General features: G+C 41.8%; 1 protein-coding gene across 2 annotated transcripts in view; it reads left to right on the top strand.

Annotated features, from left to right (window-relative positions):
• Window positions 1–12,005, top strand: part of LOC5569282 (dendritic arbor reduction protein 1) — a 375,741-nt gene extending 363,736 nt beyond the window's left edge. For both annotated transcript variants that reach the window (XM_021854296.1, XM_021854297.1), the window contains exon 6: window positions 9,836–12,005. In XM_021854296.1, the coding sequence (XP_021709988.1) occupies window positions 9,836–11,409 (1,574 nt within the window). In that variant the 3' untranslated portion in view covers window positions 11,410–12,005. The remainder of the gene's footprint in view (window positions 1–9,835) is intronic.
• Window positions 12,006–15,855: the final 3,850 nt, after the last annotated feature.

The raw sequence follows: 15,855 nt of genomic DNA on the forward strand, positions 1-15,855 counted from the left end.
GACGTGCTGGAACATTTCTGAGAACGGCATCAAATTCAGCAACTCAAAAACTACTATAGATACATAGTTTGTATCTTGAGACACAACAAAATGCCATTTTAGCTACGCTGTGTAAGTCAATATTAGGGCATAAAAAGACCATTAAGAACAGCAAATCATTATAGCCATAATTGACCCAAATCACTCCTCTTCGCTTCCAGCACATAAATCTGGAATATGTCCTGAAAAGCGGCGCCAACATTGTAACTGTAAAGATGAGTAAGTACATATGCCTCCCTCCCGACTACTAGGATCCTTGCGTGCCAATAAATTTACCAAATTAGTTGCGACCGTCCGTTGCCCTACGAGTCTCGGAGCAACTGGTTTATTTATTAAATATGACTTGTTTGAAGACAACAAACCGAAAAAGAAAGTCGCCGCGGCGAATAAATTCCGCACCCTCGCCACCGACGTTGTTCGTCGTCGTCGTCCTCAACCTCGCCGCACCCATTCGGAGCCGCCGAGCTGGCGCAACTGTAAATTGGTCGGAAAAGTGCGAGATTCCAGAGCACGCTTGGGCTACCAACTATAATCACTATGTATAGTAGCGGACATATAAAATTCATCGAAGTCGATTTCCCATTCAAAATGGTCAACTTCAGAGATCTACAGCTCTTTTTATTTTTCTGAGACGAAATTTAAATTGACTCAACTTTCGATAACTACTGAAAAAGTTCAATGTAAACTATTGATTCAAAACAACATTGAAAAAAAAAACATACACTAAGGCAAAAGAATATGATGTAGCAGAAAAACTATGCATCGAATGTTACATTTATTCATTACCTCTTAATGAACAAATTCTCTGAACACACCAAGATGATTTGACGCACAGTTTTCTGCTACATCGAACTTTTATTAAATACTTATCAAAAAATGTGCTAATTCAAGGTTTGTTACAGAAAAATGATGATAATGAGTTGAGACGGCGCAGATATAGCTCTCCGAAGTTGATCCTTTTGTAATGTAAAAACAGCTTTGATGCAATTCACATGTCCGATACTGTACATGACTGTAACTCGTAGTTTTAGTTAATGGACACCAGGGCAATAAAGTCCGTGTCAGATCTGAAAATTGCCAGTATGGTGCGCCGCAAATGGGAACGCATTCCCAAGCTTTGAGTAAATGCCAAATTTGCGCTCGAACGCGGCTCGTGATCAAAAACTGAAATAGTTGTTGGCCAGGGCGACACGACCGGAGAGAAAGATGCGTTCTTTGAACCGGGACATCGGGCAACGAACGGTCCCTTATGGTGAGGGTGGTTGGCCGGTTTTTCTGGTGCAGATGTTTCATGCGCAGTGAGCAGACGTGATTGAGGACTATTCTTCATTTAGTATCATTGTAAATGTACAAATTAACGATATACGCTTACATTTCCTTATCTAACATCTGTAATTTCGAAATTCTACAGTATTAAATTGTGATGTTTTAGAATATAACTTTTGAACATGCACTGATTGCACACCATCTCTTAGGACGTATCATTTGGAATCCTTCTGTCAAAGACTCCATGGGAATTTAGCATGGACTTTGGAAGTAATCCGCAGAAAATTTTAGAAGTTATGCATACCAAATGCATCATCAAGGATGATTGTAATATTTCTCTTAATAGACCACCAAGAACCTCAGAATTAAATAATCAGTCGGAATTAATGATAAGCCGAATTAACAAATTTGGTTTGAAATCCGCTAATGTTCCTGAAGAGAATCCGTCAATGATGTAATCAGTAATCCATCAATATTCTAGTCAAGAATATGCCAAACACGAACCAACATCAATGAAATAATCCAACTAATCCCACTAAATTTACTTATACCTAATGGGATGTAGAAATTGTTGATACATTTTGACATCAGTGGATTCTGTGGATCGCGAATACTACAAGTGGAGTGACCTCACCGCCAATCAAAACATCGTCGCTGTTGTCGTCCGTCAGTCATCCGCGTGTAACCCGGGTGTGGTCGATCGGTCACACCGAGGTTACCTACCTGCGCGGGTCGCTCCTGAGACTGACTGACTGACTGATGGTGATTGCGCGACTGACTGCTCCCCGCGTGTGACACAATGTCAAATCCTGACTCATCAGCCATCTATCAGTGCTCTGGTGCGGCCCGCAAAGGTTCATCGCGATTGAGATGCTTGTTGTGCGCTCCCTTCCTCCCCTTTTCGCGGTCATCAGAAATGATTGAATACGTTCTTAAAGTGACAGCATATTAAAAGCGGAATAAATTAGAATCCCCGTACAGTGGGGTGCGAAATTTGAGCGCGGTTTGTGATTAGCGTTTGCTGTGAAGGCATCAGACTCAAGCGATGAACCCGAGTGTACAACCATGACGATCCATCCCGGTGTTGTCAGCACCGGTATCACCGTTCCGGGAGTAGATGATGACGATGATTATGCGAATGCACTTTTCATTATTCGACTTCTACTCACAACAGCGGAAGAGGTGCGTTCCGAGTCGTGATGATCTTCCTCCTCCTTCAAGTTCATAGAGATCTCGTCGAGGAGTCCAGACACAATAAGTGATTCTCCCCCGGCCGTCCTTCCTCAATCTCTGCTACGAACAATCAGGCAAAAGCCCACCGAAAAACCTGTTTGCCGTATCACCCAAGAGCAGAACCAGCGAAGGCCAAGACTTCGTTCCACACCCTACAGAGCCATCATCTGCAGAGCTCGCGCGCCCCGCTCGACATGGTGCAAACCCCATCGGGGAACAAGAACAAGAAAAAGGGAACAAAATATTAAAAATACACCACCCCGGGAGGAAAGAAGAACCTCTTAAGAGCTACAAAAGAATGCTCGGCGATAAAGAGCGTAAGAACTAAGAAGAGACTTGGCTGTCGCACCTTCGCCACAGCCGCAGCTCAGCAGCCAAACGTGTCGCGCTAGTCATCGTCGCTTGAAGAGAATGATCCCTGGCATGCCCGGTCCAAATATACACACACACTTAACCAGTCAGCCAACCATTCCCGGTCCGAATCTTACCTCGTTCATCAGCATAATTTATGAATTAATTCTCTAGACACACTCCAGTTCCGAGCGCGCAGCATCGCATCGCAAGAGGGCCCCGCTTTGGCACATAATTCTCTGTCACACACGCACGCACTCTCGACCCGCCCCACCATCCGCACCTACAGGGAGACCTATTAATAGACTTTCGTTTCATAACCATAACTCATCTCGGAATCCCCACACCTTTCCGACTTCAATCCATTTTTCAAACCCGCTCTCTCTGTAGCTCGACATCCGAACAAAACAACGAAGAAATGTCACAATCCGCACGCGGCGTGGACATTCCTTCCTATCCTACAACAAGCCCTCGGGACCGCGCGATAATTGGAACGGGACGACCTCGCACAGAACATCTCGGCCTTCCAAAAAATAAGACTCCTAGATCACCGATTATCGGTTCAAAACAAACGTCTTTCGACCAAAGGGTTGTGGTCTGAGATTAGAGCAATTCAAACTACAAAAAAAGTTTGAAAATCTATCTTGTTATCTTTTTCACAAACTTCAAGTTAAAAGTAAATTTCAGCCGTTTTTGGGGAAGTTTTTAAGGTGGTACGAAGACAACATATACCGTTTTGACTCATATTTGAAAACTTAAGGCTAACTGTGAATTAAAACGCATCTAATAGTCATAAATTAGCTTATATATGTGAAAAGTTTATTTTATTCGTAAAGTCTAATTGTTAGTTGTTGAGCCTGCAGATATAATTGTTAAATTCAACTTTTTCCTTATTTTTTTACGTAAAAGTATGGAACACCATTTTGACTTAAATGCCGAGCACTGTGTTCATTTTGTCTGATATTCCGAATACCTTGATTCAAATTCCGAACACGACGAACAAATCGTATGCAAATGAATAATTTCGCAACAAATTTTTCTGAGCTAGTTTTACTGACTTCGTATAAGAGAATCTACACTACTTCCGAGGTACCGTAATCCGGGGTAACATTGATATTTTTTTAATTTTTTCTTGAATATTTCGTTTAAAAATGCAAATGTAGCAAATTTGGTATTTTTAAAACAAGTACTGCCACCCATAGCTCGTAACTATATACTGTATTTTGTTTTTTGAAAGATTTAACCATATTTTCAAAAATGATTTAAGCGATTTTTTGATTTAGTTGAAATGGGGTAACATTGATCACCTATGTAAACAACGTTCGGCAATACTGAAAATGTTTTTACTTACTTAAATCGTGGTCTCTCAAGCCGAATATGAACACCAAACTCTTGCAAGTCGCTTATTTTTTGAGTTATTTTAAAATTAAAAACACCTCGAATCATGCAATACGCCTAAAGGTAGGCAATTTCCTAAGGGAATTCTGCATGCTTAACAGTAATTCGTTGATGTTGCCTAATTGAGCATACTTATAAAAGTTTTGACAACGGAATCGTCTTCGGCGATGCCATTTTTAGTAAGAATCGCATTTCCTTGCTCATGTCGTTTGCAGAATTTATGTAAGACATGAATCTTCGGTAGTGTCATCCTTAACCATTGAAATCATTGTTTTGAAAAGACAAATTTACGCATGAGGTAAACGCATAAATCTTCACTTTTTTAGCTCATGAATACACGAAAGATAAGCACCATTCGTGATTTGGAAATGTTTGATCAATAAATGATGATACGATTTTTTTACGAGATGAGTCATTCCGATCAATGTTACCCCGCTGATCAAAGATACCTCGAATTACGGTACAAAATAAAATGGAAAACGTAAAATTGAATTGCAATCGACTGCCATTTTCAGGTAATTTGATGACATATTTCAGCGAGACATTTCAACCAAATCGCCATACAAAAACCGAATGTTCAGAATATAAGTCTTTCCGGAATTTGAGACAAAACGGTTCTCCTTCTCAAAAAAATATGACCATCTGACAAAATTTAAGTGCTTGCAAATGTTCCAAATCCGAATGGTTGTCAATTTCATGTTGAAAGGTCTAGTTTAAATAGAAAGTACCGTTTTAATACATATTACGAATACTTAAGACTTACAACGACTTCAAATATATAAAATAAGCATGAGTAAGCTGAAATTTTTTGGGGCCCAGATAGCCGTAGCGGTAAACGCGCAGCTATTCAGCAAGCTGAGGGTCGTGGGTTCGAATCCCACCAGTCGAGGATCTTTTCGGGTTGGAAATTTTCTCGACTTCCCAGGGCATAGAGTGTCTTCGTACCTGCCACACGATATACGCATGCAAAAATGGTCATTGGCACAGTAAGCTCTCAGTTAATAACTGTGGAAGTGCTCATAAGAACACTAAGCTGAGAAGCAGGCTCTGTCCTAGTGAGGCCGTAATGCCAGAAAGAAGAAGAAGGAAGCTGAAATATTTTGAAACATTTTTTTCGACTTTGAAAAATCAATCAGTTATCTTTCGGTATGCTGATAAATATAACATTTTATCATGTTTTCCAATAAGTTTTACCTAAACTACGTAGTAGTGCAATGTTGATATTTTATTTTTGTTTGCTGTGATAACTGTAACAACATTGATTGTATTTGCTGTGATAAAGTTAACCATAAACAGAATTGCTGCCGAGCATTCGCTTCCTTATTGATCTGACGTTGACCTAAAACTCAAATGTCGTCAAACAAACATCAATACGTTTTTATTTTGAGGAAATTAACTTGTGTAAGATTGATCGTACGTTGGTATTCATGTTACTTTGCTTGTAGACCTCTAAATCAGCTTTAACAGCGAATAGTCAAAAAAAAATTTCAAGCTACATCATAAGCGTTCAATATATTGAAAATAATGAAGCTGTTTAATTTATTATACAATTTAGTGGAAGTTTTTGTATTGCCTTCCTTATTGTTGTAGAAACATCAGCGATAACAAAACAAAGATGCTGTAGGTGTCTGGGCTCGATTCTTGGTTTATTCAGGACCTTTCCGTAACAAAACTTCTATGAGCATAGATTATCATTGAACACGCCATAGCACGAATTAAAAAATATGACAACTTTCCAATAACACATCTTCTCTATGAGAATCAAACTCACGACTCCCAATTCGTTAGATAAGGCGCGTTACCACTAAGCCATGAATCGGATTCGGTTTATCTTCTGCTTTCAAGGGTCCTCTCGTGGCGTAGCGGTAACGCGCCCTATCTAGTGAGTTGGGACTCGTGAGTTCGATTTTCACCAAAAAGATGTGAAACTTTTTCGCAACTTTCAATTGCAAAGTACGTAATATTTAGTATTTTGGTAGTTGTTCAATAACACTGCTTGGTAATGTATGATAAAATAAACGGATAAATACATTCGACTATATCAGATAATATCGGACAGTTATATTTGACTATATCAGTCAACTTGCATGCAAGTTTGCCAGCTTGTATGGCAATTTATTTACCTAATTTGCCACAGAATACAAACTTCATGCGTTTAACAATACTTACGAACAAAGTTCATAGAAATTTCCAAGCTCAAAAGTTATTTTTTGATGGTTTTGAAAAATATTTTTCTTTGCCATATAAGAGAAACGAAGAATTTGTATGAAGACTGTGAGCACGTTAAAAAATGATTTAATCGTGCAATTTCAAACAAATTATATCCGAAATAAAGTTAAAGTCCTATTCTGAATGTTTGGTTGATTAGACTACAAACAGGTTTGACGAATCGTACCTTAAATTTCACGTAAACATCAATGATAACTATGTTTTATACAACTTTGGTGACCTATAGCTAAAAATTTTGACGTGCTGGAACTTTTTTGAGAATGACATCAGATTAGGGGCCCAGATAGCCGTAGCGGTAAACGCGCAGCTATTCAGCATGACCATGCTGAGGGTCTTGGGTTTGAATCCCGCTGGTCGAGGATCTTTTCGTAATGGAAATTTTCTCGATTCCCTGGGCATAGAATATCTTTGTACCTGCCACACGATATACACATGCAAAAATGGTCAATCGGCAAAGAAAGATCTCAGTTAATAACTGTGGAAGTGCTCATAAGAACACAATCTGAGAAGCAGGCTTTGTTTCAGTTGGGACGTAACGCCAGAAAGAAGAAGAAGAATCAGATACAGCAATCCCAAATCTACTAGAGACACATAATTTGATCCTTGAGACACGCAGATCTGTAACTTTTGGTACGCTGTGTAATAGTTTAACCGGTGTTGCAAACGTAATTTTAATTTTTTGTCTTGTACATTGTTTCAACGCATTTGTATCACCTTTAAATATTCATAAAAATGGTTGAAAATTTGACAGAACTTCGTTTTTACCATAAAAAGTATAAGAATGATAAGGGAGGTGGTATTCTCATACTTTTCATTATTTGACCCACCCTAGTGCGAGATCCACCACCAGCAGGTAAGCTTCCAAAATCCAGTCCCGCCCGGTGATGGACAGATTTTAAATTAGTCTTTACCCGACATAATTATGACACTAATTCCCAACACCCCCTCTCCAAAGCAAAGCAAGTTTTCGACCCGAGACCACTGGATGATGGACAACCATCAAGCCGTCAGATTTCCAATTTGCCCCCAAATAAATACGTCTGTGTGTGAGGTGTCGATCCCTCCTCGAGATCGAGCACGAGCTCGCGGTCCTCCCGATGCTGATGGGCATTTCCGGTCGGATCGAGGCGTCCCCATCAAAAGACCCCTAGGCGAATCCAATAATCGCGCGCGAGGTTTCGATTTAAATCGACATCATCATCAAAACATTGCCCGCACAGGAAAAGGGATCGTGGCGCGGAGAAAGACGGCACTCCCAGCTTTGCGAGGATGCACGGGTTTGTGCGGGGAAATATCGAAAACATAAATTACACTATCAGCATAAATTAAAAGCCCCAAGAGGCGGCGAATGGGGCTCTTCGGGCGTTTTTGAGTGTATGTGCGAGGGATCGACTCGCAAACGTACACTATCGCGAGTGGAGACGATCGGCGACGACGTGACACGATCGTTAGCAATAAATGTGGAACTTTGGCGAAGTATTTGAATGGATTTAGTTTGAAAGTTCTGTTTCAGATTGTTTTAGTTTTTAATTAGGGAAAGTGTACCAGCTATGGCCATATGTAAAATTTTAATAACTATCACATTTTAAATCTTTTTGAATGTTTTTACATCAAGATATATGTTAAATCTAACTACTACAACACATAAACATTTTCAAAATTTGAAGACATTAAAGTAATCACGTATGGCGAAATAGGGACTCACTATGTCCATAACTGGTACACCTACCCTATCTAACTTTGTGAAAAGTTTGTGAAGATCTTCAAAACTACCTCCCTAGTAATAATTATAGTTGACCCTTGACGCGCGTTGGACATCTTTTAGAATTGCGTTACGAGATTAGGAACCCTAATCAAGACAGCTTCAAACTAGGAAAACATGATATTTTCAGCCTCATGTATTTTACCATATGTTCAAGAGAACAAACATTATTAATAACCCTCATAATTCACGATTTTCCAGAGGAATTCTGTGAAATATTGGAGAACAGTCTTACAATTCTTACTGTACGAATTTCCTGAGAAAGCTTCTTGAACACCAGAGATACTTCTACGACTTCGTTTGGTTGTTGTATGGCTAATTTGTCATTTCTCTCCTCAAAAACAACGACCTCCTGCACATCTCATCATGCCTCAAAAGCACCCTATTAGGAACCGAAAACACGATCATCATCCCATTGAAGTTCCCATCAAACTTCAACGGTTTTCTTTCTCGAACGATGAAAATCACTGCACCTCAGTCCCTCTCTTCAGCCACTGGATGGGCCCTAATTAGAACCCTGCGTTTTTTAATTACCGCTTCGACTGATTTATTCTTATTATTGCCCGCACAGGCTCAGCCCGGTAGCAGCAATTTTCTGCCGCCTCCCCATGATCATCATCATCGTCGTCGTTTTCTTTGTAGAATTTCTGCTACAACACTCATCCCGTTTTATTTTTTACACTTGTGAAGCGAGGCAGCCAGAAGCATCGACACCAAGATCGCGTATCGCTTTGACTCCCAGCTGTTTGACGACGCTGCTACTGCCCGTAGACCGACTACCCTCTACAGAAGCTCGTACACAACGATGATGATGCTGATGATGATAAAAACAGAGGCAAAACTCTCGTCTTGAAGAGCATCGTTCATAACTTGCTTCCAGTCTTCGGTCCCCTCCGTCAAACGGTCTCTTATCATGAAGTGTGAATAAGCACTTTTGGCTTGTTTGAGCTCGCCTAAGTTCTCTAAATTGAAACGAAGGAAGTGACTGTTTAGCGAGCGGACGGCCATCCACTCGGTTTCTACAACATACTTTCGCCACCGAAAAGTACAAAGTACACAATCAATTAATTCTTAACATGCGACTAATTGAAGAGTTGCACCGTCATTTACGCGCCTGTTGGCAGATTGTCTTGTGCTGCTATCTAGAAATCCACGACTGCGTTGAAGTGATTTTATGGCCCTGTTATGCTAACAAGAGCGCGCAACGTCGCCAGAACAGATTCAGCGAGTCGTCGAGCAGGATCACGAAGCGAAAAAATCGAACCAAATCAATAAAACCAACCAAAGACAAGGCGTAAAAATCATGCACCGAGTGAGATTCAAATTTATTTTAATTTTATGCACCAAAACGGAAACAGAAATTCGAATGCTGTCAAATTAAAAATGACCCCCGCTCTCCCCATTCCCTCTCTTCCGAGGGAGCTTTTGCATCGCTACGATTGGAATTTATAGGTGGCACTTTGTCTTAATTATAAATTTAAATACGCTTGGAGGTTAGAACCCCGATGTATGCAACCCGTATGATTCAAACTTTCGTTTTCTTTTTCTTCCGCACAGGATCGATCGAGTCGGACGATCTCTCGCTGGAACCGCAAACCGTGTCCAGCCCGTGTGCAAGCTTGTGCAGCCCCACAAAGCAGGAACGCAGCACACCGCAATCTGTGGTCATCGAAGAAGAGGCTAGCAACACCAGCAGTAACGCAATGTATCCCTCGTCTGCGTCACATCACCCCGCGGTGACCCAGTCCTCGTCACATCACAGCAACAGCGCCAGCCAAGAGATGCATCACGATCAATCAACCGAGCACGAAGACAGCAAGATCTCCTATCGGGGCATCTTCACAACGACGGCTGGCCCCGGCATGGGACTTCAAACGGCAACTGGATCGCAACTCTCCATCATGTCCGGTCAAATGTCTCCAACATCTGGCCTGAGCGGATGGGGCCTCCCAAGTCCAGACAAGAGCCTCTTTCAGCCACCCATGTTCGGTCTTCTAGGACCTGGCCCACAAAGCTCAGCTCAAGCTCACTTTGCCGTAGCGCAACAATCCGCTGCTCAAACTCCATCCCCAGCCGGACATCATCAACATCCCTCCCATCACTACAGCACAGACGAACGAAGTCACCAATCGGTAGAGCTCCTAGGCCTCAATATGGACTGTCCCAGTATCATTCTTAAGCAACCACCCAGCTATGCCAGTTGCGTTTCTTCACTGGATATGCAACAGCAACAGCAGCAAGCCCAAGAGATGCATCAGTACTCCCGCAGCCAAGCACTCGGTATGGGACAAACACCCAAATACCAATGGCTAGACTCGCCCGTAGAATACGGCAGTCCCCAACACAACGTAGTCATCCCCGGGCCTTCATCGTCTTCCTCAACCGGCATTATCCCCAAGCAGGAACCATTCAGCTCATCCCAGCTGCCGGACGTAAGTCAGCTCAGTCAACTAACGCCTCAACAGCAAGCTCAGTACGCAGTGCAACTGGCCGAGTACAACCCGTCCACCAGCAAAGGTCACGAAATTCTCAACCAAGTGTACCAGCAGTGTCCCATGCCATTGAAGCTAGTCCCCGTAAAACCCCGAAAATACCCCAACCGCCCCAGCAAAACCCCCGTTCACGAGCGTCCATACGCCTGCCCGGTGGAAAACTGTGATCGACGGTTCTCTCGGTCGGACGAACTCACCAGACATATCAGAATACACACCGGCCAGAAACCGTTCCAGTGCCGCATCTGTATGCGTTCCTTCAGCCGATCGGATCACCTAACAACGCACATCCGGACACATACCGGCGAGAAACCCTTCTCCTGCGACATCTGCGGCCGCAAGTTTGCCCGGTCAGACGAGAAGAAACGTCACGCCAAGGTTCACCTGAAGCAGCGGATAAAGAAGGAGAAGAACAGCCACGGCAGCAGCAGTAGCAGTAGTGCAAATAACAATAGCAGTAGCAGTAGTCATCATCAGCATCAACAGCAGCAACAGCAGCAGCAGCATCATCACCTGTCGGCTGTTCAGCAGCAACACCACCACCACCATCACCCGGCCAGTCTTCACCCGCACCATCTTCTGCACGAAGACATCAACGGTATTCCCATCGTGTCCTCCTCCAGTGCGACCAGCTTGTAGACCGAACTTTCGTCGATAGACGTTATGCGTTTGAATGATCCCCAGATAGAGCTAGTTCACGACGATCCATTCATGGGTTACATCGAGTCGACTCCGGCGCAGACTGACGCCGGCACGGCGACCTCCATACGCCGTCGTGCTCCCCTGGATTCGATTGCCGACGGCGACGACACTCCCCCCGCAGAGGACGACGATGTCGACGAAGACGTCGACGTTGGCGACGAATGCAGTCGACATGCACCGGTGCCCGCATCAGATGGCGCCACCGCGACTAGCACCACATCCACCACCACCACCACAGCCGCAGCAGCCGCCGATCAGTCGATAGTGATTGTTCTCTTGGTCGAGTAAGTAGGGACGGGTGTAGTCGGTATAACTTTATCGTTTAGTACTATTTCCGCGTCCACCGCCCTCCACAAAAGGTGCCAAAATAGTTCCCAGTAACGTCAGTACCGATCAATGTAAACCGAACACACACACCCGCACAGAAAACGGTCACAGATCGTCAGAAGGCACGTGCAAGCAGTAATCATCATTAATCAATGCGCAAAATGTCACTCGACGAGAGTGTAGTGCCAATAGTGAAACCGAAATCAAGGCAAGCATACATACAACATCAACAAAAAGGCAGGCAAACACACGAACTTGTTTCTGGTGATCGGAACTTTTCTGGGTTTTCATTGATATTCAAGGTTGACAAATAGTTTCGTTGAGTTTATGCCTCATGACTTTCTTATAAAATTTGAGCTCAATGAGTGGACTACTTTTCTGAGCGAAAAAACTGAAGAACTGTTTGAGTATGCTGTAATGAGATAAAATACTTGAACCACCGATCACGTTTTAAACGGTCATCTCCAATTTTATATGTTCCACAGCTCACAACCAGAGGCGCGCGCATCGTTTTCCTTCGCGTTTGAAGTTTCACGCTAGCGCCTTCTGCACCTTCAGCATGGCCTTGCTTTGTAGCCGCTGACTCTATCTACTCGGCTAAGGAAGGCCCCTAGATCATCTCGAATGTATTAATCATTGTAAAGATTATAAAAAACAAACTTCTCAAAAATCTTAACCAAGTTTATCATCAAGTGGACATGATTTTCATGGTAAAGATGAGCAGGAGTGTTTCAGGATGCCTAATAAGATTCCATCCAATTCCAAACAGCGTCTTCATTAAATCCCGGATACAAGTATCATAAAATACTGGAATGGATTTCCACATCCTATGTGATATTCTAATGGAACCGCCGGCAGATTTTTGATGGAATATTAAAGTTTTTCAAAATCCTGGACCTAATTTTCACAAGTTTAATGGCAGGATTTAAGAACTCGGGCGGGACTATGATGGAATCTCAGGCACATTTTCTCAATCTTGCATGAATTTCCATCAAATCTTGGGCAGTATTCTAATGAAATTATAGGAGAGACTTGAACAGAATCTAAGTAATGATATACAGAGAATTCTGGACAAGGTTTTCTATAGCTCTAATGAAACTAGGTGAATTCTGGCTGAATTCTATAATTTATGAGCAAGGTTCTTATAAAACTCTGAACATTCAGTTCAGGACACAATTTTAAGAAGATTCTGACAAACTTCTGAGCACAATTTTTGAGAATAATTCTCAGAAGTATTCTTATGTAATCTTTTACAGAATTTACAACAACTTTTATTCATATCAGTTTTACAATCATTTACAACAATTAGGAATGTGAATTGGATCCTAAAGCCCTGTCCCAATTTTAGTGCCAAACGTTGAAGTTTTGGAAAAAAAACACATATTTTTACTCAATTTTTGGATTGCTTTAGTCCAAAAAACTTTTTTTATGTTTTTTTAGATTTCGTCACACCCCTTGGCTTAAACTCATGTTTTGGGTGTATTTTGTTTTCCGTGTCCGTTCCGAAATGTCAGATAGGAACAACCCCAGTGCTAAAACTAAAACCCCTGTGGTGTTTTTCTCGACTAAGCGAACGTCAAACATGATCAAAAGTGTCAAGGTTCATATTTGGAACCATTTTTAAAATTAAAGTTTAAATATGTTATTGCCGTTATTTGAGATGGAAAAATTGCTAAAGTAGTTGCAAGAACATGCTCTTTCGTATTATCAAACAAAAACAAGCATTCATTTCAAATTTCAGGACCCAATTGTCGATTTTAGTTCCATTTTTAGGCATGCATATTGTCATTTTTAACTATGAAGTTCAACACACTATATCGCAAATTGGACAAAAATTTGAAACTCAATTGACGTTAGAAGACAAATTATGTTGGTGTTATCTTTACACAAAATTCTGAGTACATAAAACCAGGGTTGTGATGGATCTTCTTCGTGAACAATGATCGACGCATCTTCGCGATCCAACATTCGCCAAAATTCATTTTTCATTTTTGCGTCACGAAGAGCATCGCAAAAAGCGAACGGATGCAACGTCGAAGAAGCAAAATGAACACACCGATAAGTGGTTCGCGAAGCCTCTCCCCTCATAGGATTCATTTATCCACGTGCTGTTCATTCTCGTGATTTATTGCAAGGTTGCTTCTTCTCGTAAAGTCAAGCAAACACTCTACGCTAAGCCAGCTCCACGCAGCGCATGTGTTAAAACTACACAGAATGAAGCAACCAATGCAGAACTGGCTGACTGAGTGAAAATTCTGAGTAGGTCGCACTAATTCTGTGAGTTGCCGACTTTTCGCCTTCGGCTGTCCGAGATCGATGAAAAGGGAACTGTCAATGATATCCCGCGTGGCAGCAAACAGTTGGCCGTTGGTAAGATGGGGAGTTTTCTGAGATGTTTTCTAGCGAAAAGCCGGAAGGTGGTCGCAAATGCGAAAGTTTTTTCCCCATTTGCTTCCGCTTCGGCTATTCAAATGAAAAAATCTCTGAAAATCTTCAAAATTGGAAAGTTTTTTTTTTAATGTTTTAAGAAGCAAAACAAAAATGGAAACGAATTCCGCATTCCAAGCGTTCCTCCTCTGTGCGCAATTCACTCATTCAGATTTGTTTACCACCGTTTGCACAAAACTGTGTACAGCCCCTTTGCACAGAATCTGTGCTGCACGAAAAGAGGCCAATTTTGTGCGCTCGGCACTCATTTTTGAGCGGAGCAAGTTTAGCGTGATTGTTGCAAGCCCACATGAAGATGATCGAAATGAATATTTTTTTGTTCTTCGCGAAGAGCAGGCGGCGTGGATCGTACCGTTCACATTACCAAGCGATGGAAAATCACCCGATGATAGCGTCGGGAGAAACAGCGATCCGAAAATGAAACACGAACGAATGAAGCGCCCGAACGGTTGTTTGTGTATATTCGCAGATTCTGTTTTGATGCCTACGAAAATTCATCGTGCCTCGCGTTTCCGATCGTTGTTCAGCAACATTGCATAAAACACATTATTGCTACATTCAATCATTCAAAAAATTGTTGCCAATACATTGAGCTCAAATTCGTACAAACGGTATTGAAACAATATTGAAAAGGATCCTAGAAATATCGGAATTTCTTGCAGTATTTTCTTGTCAGCATTTAAATTAAACGGTTATATCTCACAAATATTAAAATGGCTAGGCCCACTGTGCAGACCTTGGTTTGAAGATAATTCAAAAAAAAGTACGGCGATCAGTTTATCTACGTGTGAATAATATGATAAACGCAAATATTTTAATATTTAATGGTAGAAACGGGGCCAATCCTACATACCCTTTCATTTTAGGGAGATAAAATCGTTGGGAGTTGCTTTGCTAAGATCGTTAATGCGCACTCCATGAATTGCTTCTGCTGGGATACAGGTATTTCTTCCATGTGCCCTGGTTCAAAAGCCTTGGCTAAAGCGCCTTCCCTCGCTCTCTGGAAAGAGATGAAGTTGAATAATAGAAAATCAATCGACTTCTGGTCTTGATTGAAAAAAAAAACACAAATTCGAAGAGTTTATCGGAACTCACCAAATTCCTCAAATCGATCTGGCTATCCAACGAATACAATGGTGACTTTCTTTTTATCACTTACCATTGCCATATGCCTTTTGAACGGCAATTATGTTTTGTTGTTTTCAACAATAAAAGGAACTTTTCACCGCTTTTTTCTAGAACTTTGATTCGGAATGCAAATTTCGATATCCACTTCCACTAGCCATAAAAATCGTGACAGGTGCACTTGCGCGCGCGTGACACGTCCACTAGCACGCGCGGCTTGCTGCGATCTCTGTCAAGAATTCTTATCTGTTATGGTCAAAAACTACTACAGTCGCCTCTCCACATCTCGATATCGAAGGGACCATCGAGATAGGGAGAGATCGAGACAAAGAACAAATTTTTGATGAATACTTGATTGAAAAACACTCTGTTACCAAGAAAGTAATACACAAACAAACGTCATTTTGCGCTCCCGATTTGTTTAGAATCCCAAAATTTTGGTCTAGTAACCTTCGATATTGATCATATCGACATATGGAGAGA

This window comes from Aedes aegypti, chromosome 3 (genome assembly GCF_002204515.2).
Source record: "Aedes aegypti strain LVP_AGWG chromosome 3, AaegL5.0 Primary Assembly, whole genome shotgun sequence".
NCBI classification, from domain to species: Eukaryota; Metazoa; Arthropoda; class Insecta; order Diptera; family Culicidae; genus Aedes; species Aedes aegypti.